This window comes from Cuculus canorus, chromosome 1 (genome assembly GCF_017976375.1).
Source record: "Cuculus canorus isolate bCucCan1 chromosome 1, bCucCan1.pri, whole genome shotgun sequence".
Lineage (NCBI taxonomy): Eukaryota > Metazoa > Chordata > Aves > Cuculiformes > Cuculidae > Cuculus > Cuculus canorus.
In genome coordinates, this window is record NC_071401.1 from 125,156,646 (window position 1) to 125,178,360 (window position 21,715).

A 21,715-nucleotide genomic window follows, 5' to 3' on the forward strand; every position below is an offset into this window, starting at 1 on the left:
TCACCTGCGCTTTCTGAGGAATGGCCAAGGCTCTGTATTTAACGCATGTAAACCAAACAGAAGCAGCCACACGCTGAAGGAGGCAGCCTGATAACACCTAAAGGAGACTGAGGAAGCCCAAGCTTTGTCTTCAGAGCTGCCAGACAGAGCAGCTGGAAGGCATGTGCTCTGTCTTACAGCTCTAGTACCTCAGGTGGCAGAAACAGCCTTGAACACTATTTCAGAGCCTACCTCAGCCTTAGCCGGGCAGCAGACCTAGACGTGACACACAGCAGAAGGACAGATAGCTTTCAAAACTTATTTTATTGTCCTGCATTTACTGACGCAGGCAGAATCCACAGGCAGTTTGCACAACTGAGGCACCATTCCCATGATCTCTCAGCATTCCAGAGGATCGTCTCTGGTTTTGCCAGTCCAAAACCTGATAAGTTCAGGACCTCAGTAATCCTCAGGAGGGGCCTGAAACACCAGTAAGTGGATATAATCGCCATCAGCAACTTCGACCAAGAAAGGAAAACAGCAGGAAAGTGAGGATCATGGGTGACCAGGCAAACGTCTGCACACCTGTGTGGTTATGATACAGCAGCCACAATGCAATGTTTGCTCTGCTGCCACAAAGCCAGCCTGCCACTGAGCCACGCTTTCTGGCCTTCACTTGCAAAATACACTCAGCAATTTCTTAAATCTTCCTTCACAAAAAGCTGCTCAAATACATCGGCAAGGTTTTCTAAGAGAAGAGGAATGACACTATCAGAAAGCTCCAAATCAAACAACCAAACCAAAAAAACAAAAGGGGGTTTCAAATTAGAGAAAGAACTGTCAGGCAGGCTGTACCTCTGCAGTATGTGACACAGAACCAAACATCAACACACATCCTCTCAAGCACAACGACTCAGAGTATGACATCCTTAAAGGAAATTAAAAAATTCACCCTAACTCTCCACTGGGGCCTCAGGCTGAGTTCCAATTGCCCTGACAAATACACTTGGAGAACATAAAGGCGATAGTAGAGCTACTGGGCCTTGAAAGAGGAGAGTGGAGTTTTGACTCCTTTAAACAATCTGAGCTGACAAAACAATCTATGATCTTTGAGTGACATGCTCCTAAGGAAGTGAATATTCACATCCGATGGAGCACTGTGCACATGCTATCAACTTTTATATTCCTATACTACAGTAGTGTCAAAGAGAGGAATTTTAGGAGCATCTGCAGATAGCCCCCAGCTCCTTTAGTCACTTCAGGTGGTTTTCCACAACAGCTGCTTCTCTTGCTTGCTGTAAGTGACTATGCAAGTCACCTGGGTTCTTTAAAAACAAAGCACCTCCTCCTATAATGTAAACAAACCTTAATACAGTAGTTGGTGCCAAGAACCATCTGATACCTATATAGCACAGCAAGAAAGATGGGATATCTCCTGCCGACCTCCTTTTCAAGTTTTGGCCTCACCTGTAAAAAAAAAAAAAAAAAAACAGGGAAATGGTTGGCAGGTTCATACATAGGCTTTTCTTTCACATCTAACACTCCAATTTTCATCCTTTCAAACAACACACCTTTAAACGAAAGAAACCCAGACCCTCAAAAGAATTCCATGTACACCTCCAGCCTTGCTCCTAGCATTGCCTCCAGCATTCTTTAAAACTCTGTTAGAGTTGGACCTCCCAGGCACCTTCCCTCTACCCCAAAAGCCGTCCAGATAAACTCAGGCACCATGATTTATGAACCAGCTCTGGTTTTATTACAGTTGTTTGCATCTGGTGACACCATTTCTCTACAGAATCACAGCTGCTGTGAATGGAAACCAAGATCTTATTTCTGTCACCTCAAAAGCTGTAGAACAGCTGTAAGACAAGGAGACTGAATAAATAACATTCCTCAGCTTATGGAGGATGACTCCAGACAAGGCACAGGCATTCGGAAATAATCATGTAATGCCATGATCAGATAGACCTTGGGACGCCCAAGGCCTGCAGAGGTTCTTCACAGCGTTGCTCAAACCACAGGACTTGTTCCACCTTGAAGCAGAGCTTAAAATCCCAGAGAACTGCATCATGTAAGGGCGACACCGTTACCCAGCTGGAGGCAGGGCAGGATTGCCCCAATGTAAGCTTTCACTCCAGAATACTGTTTCCCCTCGAAAACTATACCAGAGCCTTTGCAGTGGAGTGTGAGGCAAGTGCTGCTTGTTCCACCCCTTGTGCCAGCGCAGGGGGAACACTGATACCGCTCCTGAGCAATGCAGTTGTTGTCACCAGAAACATTGTAGAGAATCCCTTTCCTTTCTGTTCTGCTATAAATGACGTCCTCTCTGAGTGACCTCTTCTCACGTACTCGAGCCCTCTTCCACGCACCTATGCCCAGCTCTGGCAATTCCAGCTTTGAATTACCAGGAAAATCCTACAATGGAAGAAGGCTCCAAGGAGCTGGGCAAGAGGGACGAGTGAGCTTTCCTATGCCATGGTGTCTCCCTCCACTGGATGCACTTTATACCCTTGGAAGAGCTGCTGCACCGCAGGGCATTGGAGAATCTGCAGAGGTGGTGGTCACATAGCTGCTTCCAGGACAGGACCAGTGCCTGGAACCAAACACCAATGCAACTGGACTCGTCTCTCTGCCTTGCAAGGACCTCACCTTACCCTACTGGCTCACCAGCAGCCCCTGCACCACAGCTAGAACTGTGACGCCCAAAAACACCGGCTGCCAGCAGAGAATACGCCATTTATACATAGCCTTATCCTCTATAGATCTTTCCTTAGCATACAATACTAGATGTTTTGTCCCATCCATGTCCTCCAGAGAGGAATTAATTCTACCAGGTAGGATCTTCTTCCTTCAAATACACCACCTTTAATTCAAAACAAGCAACCTACTGGCAGTCCAGGGGATTCCCATCTTCAGCCCTGGCTTCAACACCACCACTTGGTCTCCCAGCCTTTGCAAAGCTTCAAACTCAGCCCTTTGTACAGAGACTTCATCTTCAGAGAGCTTCCAACTCACCCTGTTAGCGATCTCCTGGATTTCTGGAGTAGGAGTCATGGGATCAGAGAACTGCCCAGACATGATAGTCGCAGGTAATGTCTCTGCAGTGAGAGGTTTTTCCGAAGATGGGCCTTCAGTGCAGTCTGAGCAGAGGCACCAGGCACCTGGTATATATACAGGTGGCATGCGATCATATGACTTGTAACGTGAGGAGCCAGTCTCTGTGCTTAGGAAGCGGATCAGAGTCGCACTTAGCATTTCCCAACACCATTCTGATTTGAATATCAGAAGAAAGCATGCAGTCATTTCCTCAGTGCGGGTCCCATTCCAGTTGCAATTGCACTCTCTCAATAGACTTCCAAGGGGGAAACAGTAGCCGACTGCATTTTCCTCTGAGTGATTTTGTTTCCTTCTGCCTGACCAGAAAGTCGCCAAGGGAAACACCAGAACCAGAGGGCAAACAAAAAAGTAAATTGTAGGCTAAGGCAAGTATCACCAATAACTTATTCCTGCTTCTTTCCCACCAAACCTACAGCTGCATTCTGGCAAGCACAGGAACAACTGAACATGCAGTACCAGTGGCGTTGTCATTGCACCGCTAGGGCCCATTTCCCCGGACACAAAGCACAATCCCTCTCACTACAGGAGCTGCGTGTGCACAAGAGCTGTTCTCATTGCAAGGCGCTTGCAGCTCACACACCGATCAGATTCATAACAAGCAGAATGTATAGTCAGGAGCATTCGCTCTGCAGTTACAGTAACGCACACAGTCATATTCACGGCCATGTATTAAATCACAAACCCCAAAACACACACAAGCCGCTGAGGACAGGCCAGCAACTCCTAGCAGCCCTGTCTGATAAGGGAGAACTCCCACTTCAAGAGCACAGGAAAATGACCTCTGGTGTTCCTGCCATCCACCTCTCCAGAAAATGGGAGGAACATTGTTCCAGAGCCTGCACCACAGAAAGAGCAACAGACCGACAATCTGAAGGCCATAGATGGTGGATTCTGGGAGAGGGCCTGAAACGAGGATGTGCACTGCACAGGGGGAATGGGCTTTTCTGCTGGCATCAGCATTAGGGAATCTGCTGGAAACAAGCCTGTCCTTGGCCACAGCAACACTGACTGCACAGCACAGGCTGGTCAGTGTCCTAACCAGCCCACTGACCCTCCTCACAGCTGACAAGTGGTGCAACAAGACCGTAAACAAGCACTTCACAACTAACTTCAAGGCCTGTTCTTGGCACAAACGACCCCAGACTGAGAAACTGGGGCTGCACCGCCCTAAACTCAATGGTCCCGAACATTGATAGCAGAGTTATGGGACCAGACGAGATGCAGTTGTAGACCTGAGACAATGTCTTTCTGAACAAAGGGTAAAATGTTCCCAGTTCTTGGGAATAAAGGGAACGGTAAGGATTAGAGCTGCAAGTCTGCCGTTTTCTCCAAATTCGACCCTATGGGTGAGGAGCTCCTCACAGCCCCATTTGTGGATGAGCTAAATGACTGGAAGTGCCAGCTCACCTCCCCAAGGCCACAAAATGTACCAACACTCATGCAGCACCTGTGCTACACCAGGATATTTGACAAACTTCTCTACTCACCGGCACGAAGACCTCACTGACTGCCCTAGGAAGGGAAGCTGCTGAGATCCCCAAGGCAGCACTGCCCCTCTGCACAACTCTGGATTCTGATTAGTGAGAAATATACAGAGCACAAAGACTTGCAGGGTTCATTTCTAATCTTGGGAAAGCTCCAAGCGTGAAACTCAAGCAGTTAAAGCTGTGTTGACTCCATATTTTCTGGGGTTTGACTTCAAAGCAGAGGGACTGTTTTTTCTCTCCAGCATGCACTGAGTTATGCAGAATGGAAGGGAAATCAACGTGAACGGTCAGCTATCTGACGCCTGGGTTTACACAGGAAAATCAGCCTCTGCTTTCCATGGGACTGACAATGGCTGCCCCATACCCCAGTGCTATTTCTAAGACTGGGATGCAGTATTCATACTGCACAAAGACTTCATGAAGCATCATGGACACTTCTTAGACCTGCTACCAACAATGACCAGCGGCAACAGACTGCCCTAGGCAATGCTCACCTACACCTCTCTCCATTAAGCTTTGGATGCAATGAAACAGCATTTGGCTTGCTGCCTTGCAGAGAAGAGCTGTCCCTGTTCCATCTCCTGCACCACATCCACAAGTTAGCGGGTGTTTCTGCTTCAGTATTTGAGAGATGTTTGGTATTACACACCTTTCCAGCCTACACTTGCACAGGTGGCCGTTTGTCCCCACGTATCTGTACTGATGTCAACTTGACAGATCTGAGCTGGGAGAAAAGCACTGGGATTCCGTATGCTATGTACTATTTCAATAACGAAGAAACAAATCTTTGCAGCTTGCAGGCTGATTGTCTCTGGGCTTGTATATGCTTTAGCTTATTGAAATTGCTCAAGGCAATAAATGACAGCAACTTAAAAAAAATGAATCCACTTCTATACAAATGATTGCAAAAGTCAACAATTCATCTTCTCATTTCACAGTGACTGGATGAGATGACCCATGGTACGCACAGCCCATCATCTAACAATTGAGAATCTTCTCAACATCATCACAGTAATAGCGCTGCCTTTCAACATGCTGGCCGACAAAGCATTTCACTTCCTGCTCCCCACCTTGATTCCAAAGAATTTCTCACACTGCAAATCACCTACTATTAACAGAAACCTGAACGTCAGCAGAAGTGGACTCTATGCTATTTCATCAGTCATGAGCACTTACAGCAGAAGACAACAACATTCACTGCCAGAAAAACATGCTCCTACTTATTTTACAGAAGGAAATAAGATGCACAGACTTGATAAGGTGTTCCAAGGAATCAGGATCTGCCAACCTATATCCACCACTCACAATGGGAAAGCCCAGGAGAGGAGGAAGCCAGCCAAAGGAGATCCATGCTCTGGGCAGGGACATCAGTTGTGTTGTTTGTTCAAGTGTCCTTAACTGCAGAAATAAAGTTAGAATCAGGAAAACGATGAAAACCTGGTATTTGCGAGGTCCATTATTTGATTCACATATGAAACCAAGCAGCCCAGTCATTTGCTGAATACCTTGATGGGAAAGTTGAAACAGAATTCAATCGCAGAACAGACATGATCCTCTGATGGGCAGGGGTCAGCACACACAGAGACTTGACCTGCCTTTCTTTAGTATGGTCCACAGCTCACACCAATGCCATTTACATACCATCACCAAACATCCCACTTCACAGGCAGATCTTCGGTACTCAAAAAATAGCAAAGCCTTTTGCTCCTTCCCCATTCCCCAAAGCATGGCATGCAATTCCACTTACTCACCTTCATGTTCCACTAAGTTCTACAGCAAGATTCAAACTGCCTCCGGTTCATGTGGTTTGCCACACACTGCCAGAGACATCCCTCTGTCCCCAGAGCAAACTAAACAGAGTAATTCATCTGCTTAGTGCAACCCCCTGCAGACAAGCTGGAAACACCTGGAGGAGGGATGTTTGGGACTTACAAGTCTTCTTTCTTACGGCATCAGGAGTTTTTCATAGACATATTGGTACAGGTCTAATTCTTTGGCCTTACGTTCAAATGAGAAATAGTGATATGTTGGGCTTCTTTTACACAGTTTTCTCACAACAAATGCTAAGCTGGGCTACTGAAAGAAAAAGAAACCTGGATATTTATCGCCTCTGTTTCCCAAGTCATTCTTCACAGCCTCTGCTTAAGTGAAGAAGCTTTCCCACAGCAGCTGAGCAAACACCTGGATGGACTGAGGAGCAGAGGCATTACCTCTCACTACAATCCTTAGTTTCTACAGAAATACAAGGCAAGCTTAAATTTCAAGAGCATTGATGCCCACTCTATGCCCAATGGCAGAAGTTTCTATTATACAACTGGCTTTCAAGGACACTTTGTCCTCGCAGTTGTAGATCCAGGCCCTGGAGAGAACAAATAGTTTAGGCACCTATATTAGAGGTCAGTGTTAGAGTTCCAGCTTTGAAATCACAACTAACAGTTCCCAACATCTCAGTAGAGGACCATCTCCTGTGGAAATTATGTTACTGACAGTTAAGCCCACTGTTCTGAGCAGTATTTGATGCCCACATTGAGAATAAACAATCTTAAGCATTTAACAGCTCAAGAACAAAACTGTTTTCTGCTTTAAGAGTTGCAGAAAAACAAGGAGAATACTTCATGAATGAGAGGAGCGCTTCAACTGGAGTTAAGTTCTGCTTGGAGCAGAACTTGGAGAAAAATGAAGCTTGAACATTAGATTCATGTCCTCAAAGGCTGGTTTTAAACACAATGTCATATCAGAGATGTTGCATGTAAAGCTTTCTAAATACAACACTATGTGGCTACAATCAACAAGATCAGGTGAACACAGCTCTTTTCTCAGTTCAAATGCAGTTCACCGATTGAATTAATTGCAGAGGTTCTGAAAAGGGACAATATAGGATCACTGGATAGGTAACTGTCTCATTCCTGAATGAGATTATCTTCATCACTAAGCAAAAGTTGTTTTAATCAACACCACATTCCCTATTTCAAAGAAAAACCCAGAACTTGGTAAAAAGGAAAAAAAGGACAGAATGCAACAGATGCTGCCTGTCAGCATTGTGGGAACAATGGCAAACCTGCCCCCACACGCAGCTCTGAACCAATGCTGCTGGTCTTGAGAAATTCAGAACAACACTGGTAGCTTCTTCCTTTCAAGGATGATGAACCTACTATTGTTATTTCCTTTAGGGTTTTTGTAGATTATTTCCATAAACACACCATGTTCCCTGAGAGTTTGACTGGCACCAGCTCAGGGAGAGACCTGTCCTCCCTGCTCAGAACTGGTTTTTACTGTTTTTTCCCCTCCTCAGCTGCTGAAGCTCTAGAAATTCAAGAAAGATGCCAGTTTCATATTCCACTTGAAAATCATTTTAATACTATAAAACTCATTTGTTCACATTTTGTACAAAAGATGAGTTGCTTTCTCTTAATTATAGGAGAATCATATCAATCTTGACATTTCCGCTAAGTAGGTCCAAAACAAAACAAGACTGGGTTCTACTGGTTCTGGAGGGTCCCGAGCTCACCCAAGGTCTCTTTCCAGTTTGGCTCTCACAGTTATGGACCACCTTGATGGAAAATACCCAACGTCATTGACTCTTTGGAGGCTTGTAGTGAATTCGGCAACGCTCGTTAAATACCTGAGACACCAAAACAGAAGAGCAAAACCAAATCAGTCCTCAAGCAGGAGATGAGCAGAATTTCAGAGCTAGTTCAGGCAACTCTCTCTTCATGTAGCACCCACCTCAAGCCGCCCAGCCCTGCTGTACCAATCAGTGGCACTTACCAAGGACTCTGTCAACATTCACCTTCTCTCCTGGCTGTAGGGAATCCAAAGTTTGCAGCCTGATGCTGGCGGCCCGCACAGCACTTAAAGTGCTCTCCCTCAGATAAGGCAGGCTTATAATCCTGGCAGCCTGCTGTTCTCAGAGATGATGATGCCTTGCTTTGTATTTCATTTTAGTAAAGCAGGAGGGAATTTATCACTGGAGCCTCCTGACCAGCTGAGTTCTGTTACGTGCTCTCTGGTGTTCCAATTTGGACTCCATATTCTCCTCTTTCCTCAACAAAGGAATTTCACATTGCTGTGACAGCTAAAAAGAGGTGCGAGGGCTCACACTTGTAGTTATCCGACAGCGGATGCTGACAGCCCTCCTATTGCAAAGGGCACACAGCTCTTGCCTTACTCACCTCTGGCACCTTCTCTGGGTAAGATTTAACACACAGAATCAGAGACTGAAGATTTTATTCATTTAGCTGGAACTGCAGGCCTTCTCAAGCAGGCCGCTTACCCTAATTAATATATCTATACCCAGAGCCAATAATTGTGACTATATAAAGTAAGGCAGTCTGAATCTGAAGCTCAACACACAGGCTCACAAAGTTAGAGGTGCTCTTTACAAACGATTCAGTCAGTTATCATTTTGACTCCAAACTTTGTCCAGCACAAGTCCTGAAAAACAACACGAGCACCACCTAGCACCAAGATGAGGCACTGGTGGTTGGAGGTTCACCCATCAGCTCTTCTGCAAGAGCACATTCTGCCAAGCTGTCGAGAGCCTTTTCAGATCCAAATGCCTGTGGTCTTCATGGTGTCAGCTTTTGTGAACTCTCCCATTAGCTTCACACGCAAAGCGAATGGTCTTGTAATTTTGGGGAAGTTATGCATCACTCATATTAATACCTTATTTTAAACCATATCTTCCTAGAATCTTCTCCTGCTACAAATTATGTCCTTATTTAGAGTTCAGAACCTACGACAACTTCAGCAAAAGTGATGTTTGCAGTATGAATTGGTTTTAGCATTGATTCTTAACAATTTTTGAGTCATTTTCCACTTACTGTCAGGTTTAATTGACTTTAAGGAACAGACACGTACCACAAACTCTTTCATACTGTAGAAAGCAAAAGTTGTGACACAGTTTCTTTTGCACACAGACAGCCTGTCCCACTAGATTACCACATGCAATGGACAACTCTGGAAGAGTTAAGAGTATGTAAAGATCTGAGATCAGATAAGTAATAGAAGGAAACTGTGGAAATTAGGAGCCACAAAGTGTTTCCATTCAGAATCATTTTAATACTAAGCAAACCGGACCATTTTTGTCCATTGTCTATCAGAGATATTTTAAGGACATATATGTCTTAAAAGGTGCTGGAAATCACTCTAAAACACTGTAAGGGTCTCCTGCATCAAACAACTAATCAAAAAAAAAATAGCAGCTTCTAGCTTGCTATCACGTAGATTTTTAAGACTTCTTTAACAGTACCTTTGCAGCCTATGGAAGGAATATCAATACTGAAGCATTACTAATACTGCCTCCTACTTTTGGGATCATTAACCCACAGATCTCAGTGTGTTACTTGGGTCAACTAACTCCATGGATCTACCTGTGAAGTGCTATTCTTATTTTTCAGACAGGAAAAACAGCATCTGAGAAAACTTAACATTCAACTTACGTTTGACTTTGCTGTATTTACGTATTAATACAAAACACTCCAACAATAAACTTCAGGGTGGAGATGCTGCACAGAGACTGATGCAAGTGTCCTGTTTTGGTTCCTTTTTTGGTATCAGCCAAACAGAATTCCTCTGCATGAACATCTATAAAGCAGCACCTCTCTGTGCCTCACTATTACTACCGCTACCCAGAGAAAGTATTTGAAACTAACTTTGTTTCCTAGTCAAATTTTTTCAAATCAGTTTTCAATTGGTCAGGGTTAATGTAAATAGGTAAGTGTACTTTCCAACTAAAAGTCTACAACAGTAAAAAAGAGTGGAGGTCCTCACCTGCAAACCAACAACCACTTCCATGTGACAAACTGCATTCGGTCCACAACTACGACTGGGTCTAATTCCTTCAGTGACATGTTTTTACAGGCAGCTAAAGGAGCCATTTATGCCTATATTCAGACGGAGACAATAGCAGAGCTGCACATAAAACCCAGAAATACTTTTCTCTTCAAGCTCTACTTTAAACACTAGCTTGCCAAGATATTCCTGCACCATAAGCATTTCACTATTTATAAATGAAATGTTCTCCATCTTCAGGAAAAAAAATGGCCATTTCTATCACTAGCAAAAGCTTCATGCAGCTACAGGATATCAGCGCTAACTTTGGTACCAACCTTGGGATTCAGAATGCAGACAGCACGGGTAGGGCGAAGAATCCCTGACAGCAGAGTTGCCATAAAGTGCTTGCCACTGGTGGCCTGCAGCATGTCAGTAAGGCTGTGGTGTTGCTTAGTTATATCTAAGCTGGCTTTAAGCTTAATTAAGTTTAAGGGCATGAATAACTTTTTCAGACAATACAGACACACTATTGACAGCAAAGCATATCTGGAAAAATGTGTAGATGTTTATCTAATCAGCCTGGTTTGAGCTCTATTGTGGTGACTACATCTCCAAGAATACACAAGCTGTATTGCATTTATGCTGATGCAATCTAGAGGACTAAAATCTTGAAGTTGACATTAAAAACGGAGATGCAGCTAGTACTAGCTATTTGCAAAAATTCTTTTTGCATTTAAAGAGGAAAAGAGGATCTCTATATGGTATTGAAAGCTCTGAAAAGCTATAACAAATGAGAAAAGGATGCTAGGTGTGAAATGCTGCAGGGACAGAATATAGGCACCTCAGAATTTAAGCTCAGTGTTAAGCTGACTTTATAACAAGACAGTGTCTAGAGCTATCAATCCAGAGGGCAATTTGCCCCCTCTGTTGACACAGGAACGCAACAGCAAGCCTGCCCTTTGCACGAGGCAGCACCAGTCTAGCCTGCAGAAACTCCAGCAGCAAAAGGTTCAGCTTTTACAGCTCCACTCTCACCTGGCCTCTGCTTGCTCAGAAGCATGATCAATACCAAAGAGACAAGTTTGAAAGACTGATCCATCTGACCTTATCAGAGGCTCAGCAAAACTTTTCAGACAGGCCACCACAGAAAAGCCTACAAAGAAAGGGATCTGCACATGGAGTATTCAACAGTCCTTCCTCCCCTCTAAAGGAGTCGCTTTTCTTTCCTTTGCAATGCAACTGACAAGCTTTGATCTCTGCATCCAGAACTGGGAATGCGTTACATTTACCCCAGCACTGCCCTCACCTATTTCTAATTAACCTTGCTCACAAGGCACCAGTCCCGCACCTCCAGTGCAGGAGACTCTGTTTGGACAAAACATCAACACTGATAAATGACTAAGTACCTTCCAGCTTCTGTCGTTTACCACTTCTTCAACATTCAGCTCCGACTGCATCAATTTTAACTGCAGAAAGGAACAGATAAAGAGGTTATTGTCAAACAGGTCTCCGTGCAACCTTCAGCATTTACGAGCACTGCAACTTTTTAGATCACAATCCCAGTACCAGGTGCACTTCCTCTTTGATGGTGCAAACTTGAGGGCACAATGTATAACCATCCTGAAAGTCTGGCCTTTGCATTCAACCAATACTTAAGGACAGTTCGCAGTGGCACAGTGAAGGCAGACATGCAATGTAAGCCTGGTAGAAGTAGCTTCTGATTATCAACGCTCTGTTCTTAAATACTGCCCATCAAAATTTGCCAGTAACTAACTGATTAACATTTTAATGACTCCACACACAAAAATACCTATGCCCAATTCAAACAACTCAGCACGGGGAATGCCAGTGCCAGGGCTAGCTCTGCAGCTTTGAGTTGTCTTACTTCCACACATGCATTATTAGACTTGTGTAGACAGCTGGTAGAAAAAAATAGGACTGAATGCACAGATCTCAGACTCTGGATTTAGAATTAAGATCATAGAGATCTCCATTGCTTAGTTTGCCATCTGCTTCGTGCACTGACCAAAAAAGGGGTCTACAGGAATAGATCATGTATGTTCATACTACCCGAACTGGTTAATATGTCACATGATGACAGCAGGACAGATCAGGTTTACACGGATACAAAAGCTCCGGCAATACACAATTCTTAAGCACTCACTCAACTTATGAAAAATCTAACAATCTATTTTTTTCTACCAGTAGCTCCAAGGGGCAGGTCTGACAGCTGTGTTAAGGAGGCCTCCAATAGTTTGATAAGAACCCATTTGCCATTTTTGCTTACATTTAGGATGTATTTTTGCTGGAGTCTTTAACACAACAGACTAAGGATCAGAGGTTATCCATTTTAAATACATGGTTCCAACTGGAGAGCTGGTGAACAAGTGTAAGCCAAGAGAAAAATCCCATCAAAAACCTTCCAAGTAAGATGTTGAGACACAAATATCTAATACAGCTGCTGTATGAAATTTTACCTACTAAATAGAACCCCAAACTGTTCAAAATAACAATCCAGTATCCACAGGGTGACTAGATGACCATGATCAGTCTCTCTAAAATAACCACTTGGAAGATCCTTGGCAGTTCAAAAGAAGGTTTTTCCTGCTGGACGATGTGAATAGGTCTACAAGCATCTGGACTATCATACTAGTTGCCTTTCACACCAAACCTGAGCAAAACTACTATTTTAGGTTTTTCCTTTTAGTTGCAGACCTGTACAGCAATATAGTGTCAATGTGGCTATATGGGTGGGGGTTGTTGTTGTTGTTAAAACATACTCTGACATGTTAACAAGCCTTACTAATTCACTTGATAAATCTAATAATCATTATGATGTATATTTTTGAAGAATTTATTTGGTTGGATATTTTATGACACTTCATTCAAGTAAACTAAGGCAATAACAAATTAATACAATAATCAAATGATGTTTTAATGTAAGTGGATTCAAAGAACTGGCTGCCAGACTGACACTACCCTAAGTTTTCTTATTCTATGATCCAGAAGTAATAGTTCTAGATAAAGCCCTCCAATTTGTTCCATCAGCAAGATCAGAGAAACACAATTGAAAGAGAAAACAGATCTGTACTTCAACCAAGTGAATATACATTTGAAATACATCATCTTCAATGTAGGAAGTGTTCAGTCAAGAGAGCTTATCTGAGGTGTAGAAAAAAACACAGCTCTCACAGAAAACAAAAAAATAAATACTTGAAGTCAAATTTGAGGTCATCTCATTAAAAGATTTCTGGGATGTTTCTAAGTCATGGATTGCTTATAACACGTGAAATCACTTTCAATCATCATGATCCTCCTAGTGGTTTCAGTGATAAGTTTTGGGCTCAGTAACTCAATGATTTAAAGAACTGGTTCTGCAAACAAAATCTGTAGAAAATACTAATCTACCACTCTAATTTTCCAAACTAACATGGACGACTGTTAGCAGTTCTGTAAGTGAGGCTTTACAAGTAAAAGGCAGGCACTTGCCTGCCACCTGGTCCTTTAAATCTGAGCTCATGTGATCTGAAGAGCACATGAACAAACAGATCACTCAGTGCCTGGGAAAAATCATATGCTAGAGTTCAAGTTATTCCCTGAGAAAGCTCTCACTACAACTGCATCAGCATTCAACTGCCCTTTGAAAGAGGGGCTACAAGAAGCTCCTCTTGGAAGTAGATGGGCAAGTGGATTTTGAGATCTTATAGTATTGCAGCAGGGAAAGCTGCACCCAGGATATAGGGTCATATATCAGAGAATGTTTTGGGTTGGAAGAGACCTTAAAGAACATCCAGTTCCAATCCCCTTGCCAAGGGCAGGGACACCTCCCACCAGATCAGGTCGCTCAAAGCCTCATCCAACCTGGACTTGAACACCTCCAGGGATGGGGCAGCCACAACCTTCTGTGGGCAACCAGTTCCAGCACCTCACCACCCTCAGAGGAAAACATTTCTTCCTAATATCTCATCTAAATCTCCCTGCTTTCAGTTTAAAACCGTTCCCTCTCATCCCATCGCTGCTCTCCCTGATAAAGAGCCTCTCCCAGCTTTCCTGTAGGCCCCATACATATGTGTGCATATATATGACGGTGGGACGTCTGGCTGTCATGAGAAGAACTCACCATTACACTGGAAACTCAAAGGCCCTGGTCTAGCAGCCCTGGTCAAGACATCCTTCATCAGAGGAAGGCTCACTAAACTGCTGAACACAACAGAAACACCTGGCCACTGTATGCAAAAAAAAAAAAAGTACTAAGTGAGCAGTCTTATTTGGCATAGAATCATAGAATCACAGAATGACTAGGTTGGAATGGACCCATTGGGTCATCGAGTCCAACCATTCCTAACACTCCCTAAACCATGCCCCTCAGCACCTCGTCCACCTGTCCCTAAAACACCTCCAGGGAAGGTGACTCAACCACCTCCCTGGGCAGCCTATGCCAGTGCCCAATGACCCTTTCAGTGAAAAATTTTTTCCTGATATCAAGCCTGAACCTCCCCTGGTGAAGCTTGAGGCCATTCCCCCTTGTCCCGTCCCCTGTCACTTGGGAGAAGAGGCCAGCTCCCTCCTCTCCACAACCTCCTTTCAAGTAGTTGTAGAGAGCAATAAGGTCTCCCCTCAGCCTCCTCTTCTCCAGGCTAAACAACCCCAGCTCTCTCAGCTGCTCCTCATAAGACTTCTTCTCCAGACCCCTCACCAGCTTCATTGCTCTTCTCTGGACACGCTCCAGAGCCTCAACATCCTTCTTGTGGTGAGGGGCCCAGAACTGAACACAGTACTCAAGGAGCGGTCTCACCAGAGCCGAGTAGAGAAGGAGAATAACCTCCCTGGACCTGCTGGTCACACCGTTTCTGATACAAGCCAAGATGCCATTGGCCTTCTTGGCCACCTGGGCACATTGCTGGCTCATGTTCTGTCGGCTGTCAACCAACAACCCCAGGTCCTTCTCCTCTACACAGCTTTCTAGCCAGACTTCTCCTAGTCTGTAGCACTGCATAGGGTTGTTATGCCCCAAGTACAGGACCCGGCATTTGACCTTGTTGAACCTCATGCCATTGGTCTCAGCCCAGCGGTCCAGCCTGTTCAGATCCCTTTGCAGAGCCTCCCTACCCTTCCTCAGAACCATGCTTCCACCCAGCTTAGTGTCATCTGCAAACTTGCTAAGGGTGCACTCAATACCTTCATCCAGGTCATTGATAAAGACATTGAACAGGGCTGGACCCAGTAGCGAGCCCTGGGGAACCCCACTTGTAACTGGCCTCCAATTGGCATTAACTCCATTTACCACCACTCTCTGGGCCCAGCCATCCAACCAGTTTTCAAGCCAGGAGAACGTGCGCCTGCCCAGGCCAGAGGCTGAAGCAGAATGCTGTGAGAAACTGTGTCAAAGGCTTTACTGAAGTCCAAGAAGACTACATCCATAGCCTTTCCCTCCTCCAGTAGTCGAGTCACTTTGTCATAGAAGGCAATCAGGTTAGTTTGGCAAGACCTGCCTTTCATGAACCCATGTTGACTGGGCCTGATCACCCAGTTCTCTTGCACGTGCTTCATGATAGCACTCAAGATCACCTGTTCCATGACCTTCCCCTGCACTGAGGTCAGACTGACAGGCCTGTAGTTCCCTGGATCCCCCCTCCTACCCTTCTTGTAGATGGGCACAACATCAGCCAGCCTCCAGTCCAGTGGAACTTCCCCAGTCAGCCAGGACCTCTGGAAGATGATGGAAAGGGGTTTGGAAAGGACATCTGCCAGCTCCTTTAATACTCTTGGGTGGATCCCATCTGGTCCCATAGACTTGTGGGCGTCTAGCTGGGTAAGCAAGTCTAACCACCTCCCCTTGGATCATGGGAGCCTCATTCTGCTCCTCTAACTCCTGGGTTTGTACACAGGGGAAACAACATACCCTTACTATTAAAGACTAAGGCAAAGAAGGCGTTAAGTACCTCAGCCTTGTCTTCATCCCTTGTCACTGTTGTTCCTTCTGCATCCAACAGGGACTGAATATTCTCCCTAGTCCTCCTTTTCTTGTTAATGTATTTATAGAAAGATTTTTTATTATCTTTCACAGACTTAGCCAGTTTGATTTCTAGTTGGGCCTTAGCCCTCCTGATTTTTTCCCTGCATGATTTCACTTCCTCCCTGTAGTCTACCCAAGATGTCTGTCTCTCCTTCCAAAGCTCATAGATATTCCTCTTCTTTTTGATATCTCTCACGATCTCCCTACTCAATCAAGCTGTTTTTTTCCCCCACCAGCTCCTTTTCTGAAACGTGACTTGCTCCTGAGCTACTAGGATTTCATTTTCAAAGAGCACCCAGCACTCGTGGGCTCCCTTGCCTTTAAGGACTGTCTCCCATGGGACTTTGCTAACCTGCCTTCTGAACAGTCCAAAGTCTGCCCTCTGGAAGTTTAATGTGACTGTTTTGCTAATCCCCTTCTTCATCTCACCTAGAACTGAAAACCCTATCATCACATGATTGCCTTGTCCCAGGCGTCCTCCAATCATCACATCCCCCACAAGGCCTTCTCCGTTCACAAACAGCAAGTCCAGGTGGGCACCCTGTCTTGTTGGCTCACTCACCAGCTGCGTGAGGAAGTTTTCTTCCACACACTCCAGGAACCTCCTAGACTGCTTCCTTCCTGCTGTATTGTACTTCCAGCAGATATCAGGAAGATTGAAGTCTCCCACGAGGACAAGAGGTAGCAATCTAGCGACTATCCCCAGCTGTTTATAGAAGAGCTCATCAGCTGCTTCTTCTTGACTAGGTGGTCTGCAGCAGACTCCCACCACAATATCAGCCTTCTTGTGGGCTCCTCTGAGTTTAACCCAGAGGCACTCAGTCTCTTCCTCACTGTAATTGAGCTCAAGGGTATCAAAGCACTTTCTAACACAGAGAGCTACCCCACCTTGTCTCCTACCCTTCCTGTCCCACCTGAAGAGTTTATATCCCGCCACGGCTGCACTCCAGTTATATGAGTCGTCCCACCACATTTCCGTGATGACAACGACATTGTAGTCACTTTGCCCTACAACAGCTTCCAACTCCTCCTTCTTATAGCCCATGCTGTGTGCATTGGTGTAAATGCCCTTCAGCTGGGATGGCAAACCTTCAGCCCTCATAAAGGGAATAGAGCATAAAGAGAATATGCATGTGCTGCAAGCATATGGTGTGGAAAAAAAATGTAAAGTGAACAAGGGCCATATAGGGCGGGTCTGGAAGAGAAGTCAATGGAACAGTTCACATCCCTGCAAACTTCCATTCCTAGACCTACATATGCAGTATCCCTTCCACTACTAAAGGGGGGCCTGGAACAGGGGCAAGAACTTCAGTGATGTTCCCTTCTCCCCTTCTAATACTCCGTCTAGATCACCTCTATTCACTGCTTGTGAAGTACACTTTCCATCCAGAGATCAGAAGGCTGAGAGAACATTTGCACATTAAAATTCCTTATGCAATCCCAGAAGTCTCTCACACCATCACAAGGTACTCAAAAAATTAATCTAAGAAAAACTAAAGACTAAAAAAGTTGGGATTCAAGGTTGCCCAACAGCTTCTTGTAAAGGACAGCAACTCCAGTTAAAACAGAGCAAGAATGATGCTTCTCAGGGCGATGATGATAAGGGACAACTTTAAGGCTGTGTAACTGTATGGTGCAGGAGACATACGCAAAAACCATACTTCATTATCTTCTCGTGTTTGCATCTTGGCACCTGTATATCTTGCCGTTTGCAGATATACGAGTTTTACAAGATCTCAAAAAGGCAAAATGAGCCTCCAGGCATTTTGAAAGGACTACGCAAGCCCCAGGCAAGTTGTACACTAAGTGGCGTTAGTCAGTGAGGGTTGGAGCCCACTGTGGGGAAGTATACATGTTTTTCTAGGGCATTTGTGGATCTCAGAAAATGCTCCAATTGCAGGATAAAAGCAGGTCTGTCTTGAGGGCTAGAGAAAATGGTTCTCTCAAATCCAGCCAGCAAGAACCTCAGAAAAGACTGCTTGAGTCAGGATCTCAGATTCTCAGGTTCTCTCCATCACACTGGCCTTCTCTGAAAAATACAGTCTTCTTCCTCTCTCCAGTAATCTCTAAAAAGCTCCCCCACTCACCTTTGTCTGCTCTTTCCTTAGTTGCTTTAATAATGCTACATTATCCTGTGCCTTTTCCCTCTCTTCTCTGAGGGTTTTCACTACACTGGAAGTCTGAGCGATGCAGTTTTTGATGATTCTCTCTCTGCTGGTGTGCGCATCCATCAGCTAAGTGGGAGAAGAGAGTAAGTCACAACTACTAGGTCAGCGAAGAATAGAAAAATCCAAGTTAAAAGAGAGACTTCTAAAGTCAAGGTATTGCTGTGCCTACAGAAATTCTCTTGACTTGAAAATCTATTTGCTGGAAGCAAAACTGCTTAGAGCAGCAGCTACCAATTGGATCAGAAGACAAAGATACACATGAGCTAGAGTATTGCAAAGTAGTGCAAAAGCCTGATAGTCCCCATTCTTAAAAGACAGAAAAAGGCTGGGCTAACGCCACCCATGGAAGCCTGAAGTGCACATCAAAAGCATTGCAGAACAAGTCCCCCACACGGTTTTAAACTGAAGTACCTGTTACATACATGGGGCTTAGCCGCACAGAGAAGTCAAGCATGCCAGTTATGGACACTTAAAGCACGAATATACCAAGACAGTGGTTTCCTTAGAAGCTGAGGATGCTTTACTGGCCACTGCACATAACAGAACATAGGAAGTAAGCTGAAAGTTGAAGGAGTGCACACTCACAGACTGGTACAGCTCTTTACACGTCTGGCCGGCATCAATTTTCCCCACAAAGGAAGCTGTTGGAATCGTAGTGTTTAATTCGTGGACGATTCTGTCATCAATTGTCCTCATCACCCTGAGAAATTCCTGTATTAAACAGAAAATAAAATACAAGTCTTTACTTATATGTCTGATGACAGCTTACTGCAAAAAATGTCACATGAGGCTTTTTATGGAAGATCAAGTAGATCATAGAATCATAGAATGTTTTGGGTTGCAAAGCGTCTTAAGGATCATCCAGTTCCAACCTCCTTGCCACGGGCAGGGACACCTCCCACCAGATCAGGTAGCTCAAAGCCTCATCCAACCTGGACTTGAACTCTTCCAGGGATGGGGCAAACACGACTTCTGTGGGCAACCAGTTCCAGCACCTCACCACCCTCAGAGGAAAACATTTCTTCCTAATATCTAATCACAATTTCCCCTCTTTCAGCTTAAAACCATTCCCCCCGTCCTACCCTGCATTCCCTGATACAGAGCCCCTCCCCAGTTTTTCTGTAGCCCCTTTCAGTGCTGGAAGGCTGCTATAAGGTCTCCTCAGAACCTTCTCTTCTTCAGGCTGAAAAACCCCAACTCTCCCAGCCTGTCCTCATATGGGAGATGCTCCAGCACTCTGGTCATCTTCATGGCCTCCTCTGGACTTGATCCAACAAGTCCATGTCTTTCCTGTGCTGAGGACTCCAGAACTGAACATGAGATCCCAGGTGAGGTCTCACCAGAGCAGAGTAGAGGAGCGGAATCCCCTCCCTTGCCCTGCTGGTTGCTCTGCTTTTGATGCAGCCCAGGACACTGCTGGCTTTTTGGGCTGCAAGCACATTTTGCCAGCTCCTGATGAGCTTCTCATCCACCAGCACTCCAAGTCCTTCTCCTCAGGGCTGCTCCCAATCCATTCTCTGCCCGTCTTCTATTTGTGCTTGGCATTATCCCAACCCAGACGCAGGGCCTTGCACTTGGCCTTGTTGAACTTCATGAGTTTCGCACAGGCCCACCTCTCAAGCCTGACAAGCTTGCCATGTCCTTTCTGTGCTGAGGACTCTAGAACTCTAAAATCCCACCCAACGCACAGTTCCTGCAGGCAGGAGCCCACACTGCAAACCAATGCGTTTTCCCAGCAGCCAAGGACTGAGTGGAGAGCAGGCAGCTCTGGGCAATGAACACACTGGACCCTGTTCACCCCAACAGCGATCCCTCATGATACTGGAATTGCTGGCAAACAATTTCTCCAAGACTCACTTTAGAGTGGTTGGAGAGTGGTTTTTGTGGTTTTAGAACGCAAATACTCTTTATCAGGGCTGGGTAACACAAGAAGTGATCTCCATCCATCATGTGCAGCCAGACAGGAGCTGGGACAAAACAGATTTCCCACTGACAGGCACGTGGGCAAATTCCCCCAGAAATCTTATGCATATTCTATTCCTTTCCAAAGAATCATTTTAACGTTAACTTCACAGCAGCCAAGTCCCTTGTTCATTTGGAGCTCTGGAGTCAGCTCTGCCTGACCTTGCGTTTGAGCCAGGGAAAGGCTGCAGACAGAGGGGATTGCAGAGGAAGAGACACCTGTTCAGCACAGACCACACTGATCACAAGGCGTTATCAGCTCCAGAGGATAAGCGGTGTCTGGACAAACACCGTTTGAAAGAAAACACGCTCTCAGAGGGACATTCTGTCTGACTTTCAAAGAACACAAAGGCTTAGATGAAACTCAACTTTAGTTAAAGATATTCCACTTTTTATAACAGTAGCGGCTTCTTGCATCACTCAGGAAGGCCTCATCCCTGTCGTTCACGCTTCCAGGCGGGAAACTGCGCACAACCCGCACCAAACTTGGAATGAAAAGCAGTTTTGGGGGGACAGGAAGTGTAACGACCAGCCGGCGCGGCCCCAGCACGCGGAGCTCCCTCGCCGTGGGCTCCCCCTCCCGGCGGCCGTGGGAGCGGTGACCTCGCCTCTGCCCCCCCTCCCGCTCACGCCCGGGGGTGAGGAGAGGAGGCGGATGAAGAGAAGGAAGTGATGGTGTGAGGGAACGCGTCCCCGTGCCCCCGTTCATGGCTCCTCGCCTTCCCCCACCGCGGCCCAGCCCTACGCGGGTTACCTGGAACTCAGCGAAGTCCTCACAGCTCGCCGTTCCGCTGGGCGCCGCCATAATGGAAAGGCCGAGGGCCGCGGCGGCGGCCAATCAGAGTGCGGGGCGGGGTGACGAGCAGCAAGGGGTGGGGCATAGCACCGGGGAGGCCAATCAGGCAGCGGGGCGGGGTAAAGCGCGGGAAGGGGGCGGGGCTTTGCGGGAGGGAGGCTAATCAGGCTGAGGAGGCTCCCGGCGCCAGTCAATCAGACGGCGAGTTGAGAGTACGCGTGAAAGGGGGCGGGGCTTGGCACGCGGGAGGTGTCTCCGGCGCGGAGGCTCCCAGTGGTCGGTGCGGGGGGGAGCTCCCATTCAGAGGCCGGGCCGGGCAGGGCTCAGCATGCTGGCGGCCCCTGGCGGTGCGGGGCTCCCAATAAAAGGCGAGGCCGGAACGGCAGAGCGGCGGGCTCAGCGCCGGCGTCTACTA

General features: G+C 45.9%; 1 protein-coding gene across 9 annotated transcripts; it reads right to left on the reverse strand.

Annotated features, from left to right (window-relative positions):
• Positions 1-313: 313 nt before the first annotated feature.
• Positions 314-21,411, reverse strand: MIX23 (mitochondrial matrix import factor 23). Of its 9 annotated transcripts, XR_008448228.1 has the most exons (7): positions 21,259-21,411; positions 19,128-19,253; positions 18,462-18,608; positions 14,479-14,584; positions 11,765-11,824; positions 10,356-10,468; positions 5,988-8,205 (listed from the first exon to the last, which is right to left on the reverse strand). XR_008448228.1 is itself a non-coding variant. In XM_054056562.1 (6 exons), the coding sequence occupies exons 1-6, from the start codon at positions 21,307-21,309 to the stop codon at positions 692-694; spliced, it is 522 nt and encodes a 173-aa protein (XP_053912537.1). In that variant the 5' UTR covers positions 21,310-21,411; the 3' UTR covers positions 419-691. The 9 variants fall into 9 exon arrangements, 6 of the variants coding, with proteins under 6 accessions (XP_053912543.1, XP_053912537.1, XP_053912538.1 ...); XM_054056562.1 differs by lacking the exons at positions 5,988-8,205; positions 10,356-10,468; positions 14,479-14,584 and adding exons at positions 419-727; positions 1,345-1,446; XM_054056563.1 differs by lacking the exons at positions 5,988-8,205; positions 10,356-10,468; positions 14,479-14,584 and adding exons at positions 420-727; positions 1,382-1,446.
• Positions 21,412-21,715: the final 304 nt, after the last annotated feature.

Bases quoted from the DNA above. Each gene is read 5' to 3' on its own strand.
- MIX23 (XM_054056562.1), bottom strand. From the start codon at position 21,309: ATGGCGGCGCCCAGCGGAACGGCGAGCTGTGAGGACTTCGCTGAGTTC. The intron at 11,825-18,461 runs GTGAGTGGGGGA...TCCTTTCTGCAG, and splicing joins TAAGGAAAGAGCAGACAAAG to TTAAAATTGATGCAGTCGGA. The intron at 1,447-11,764 runs GTACTTAGTCAT...TTTTTTTTACAG, and splicing joins TAAACGACAGAAGCTGGAAG to GTGAGGCCAAAACTTGAAAA.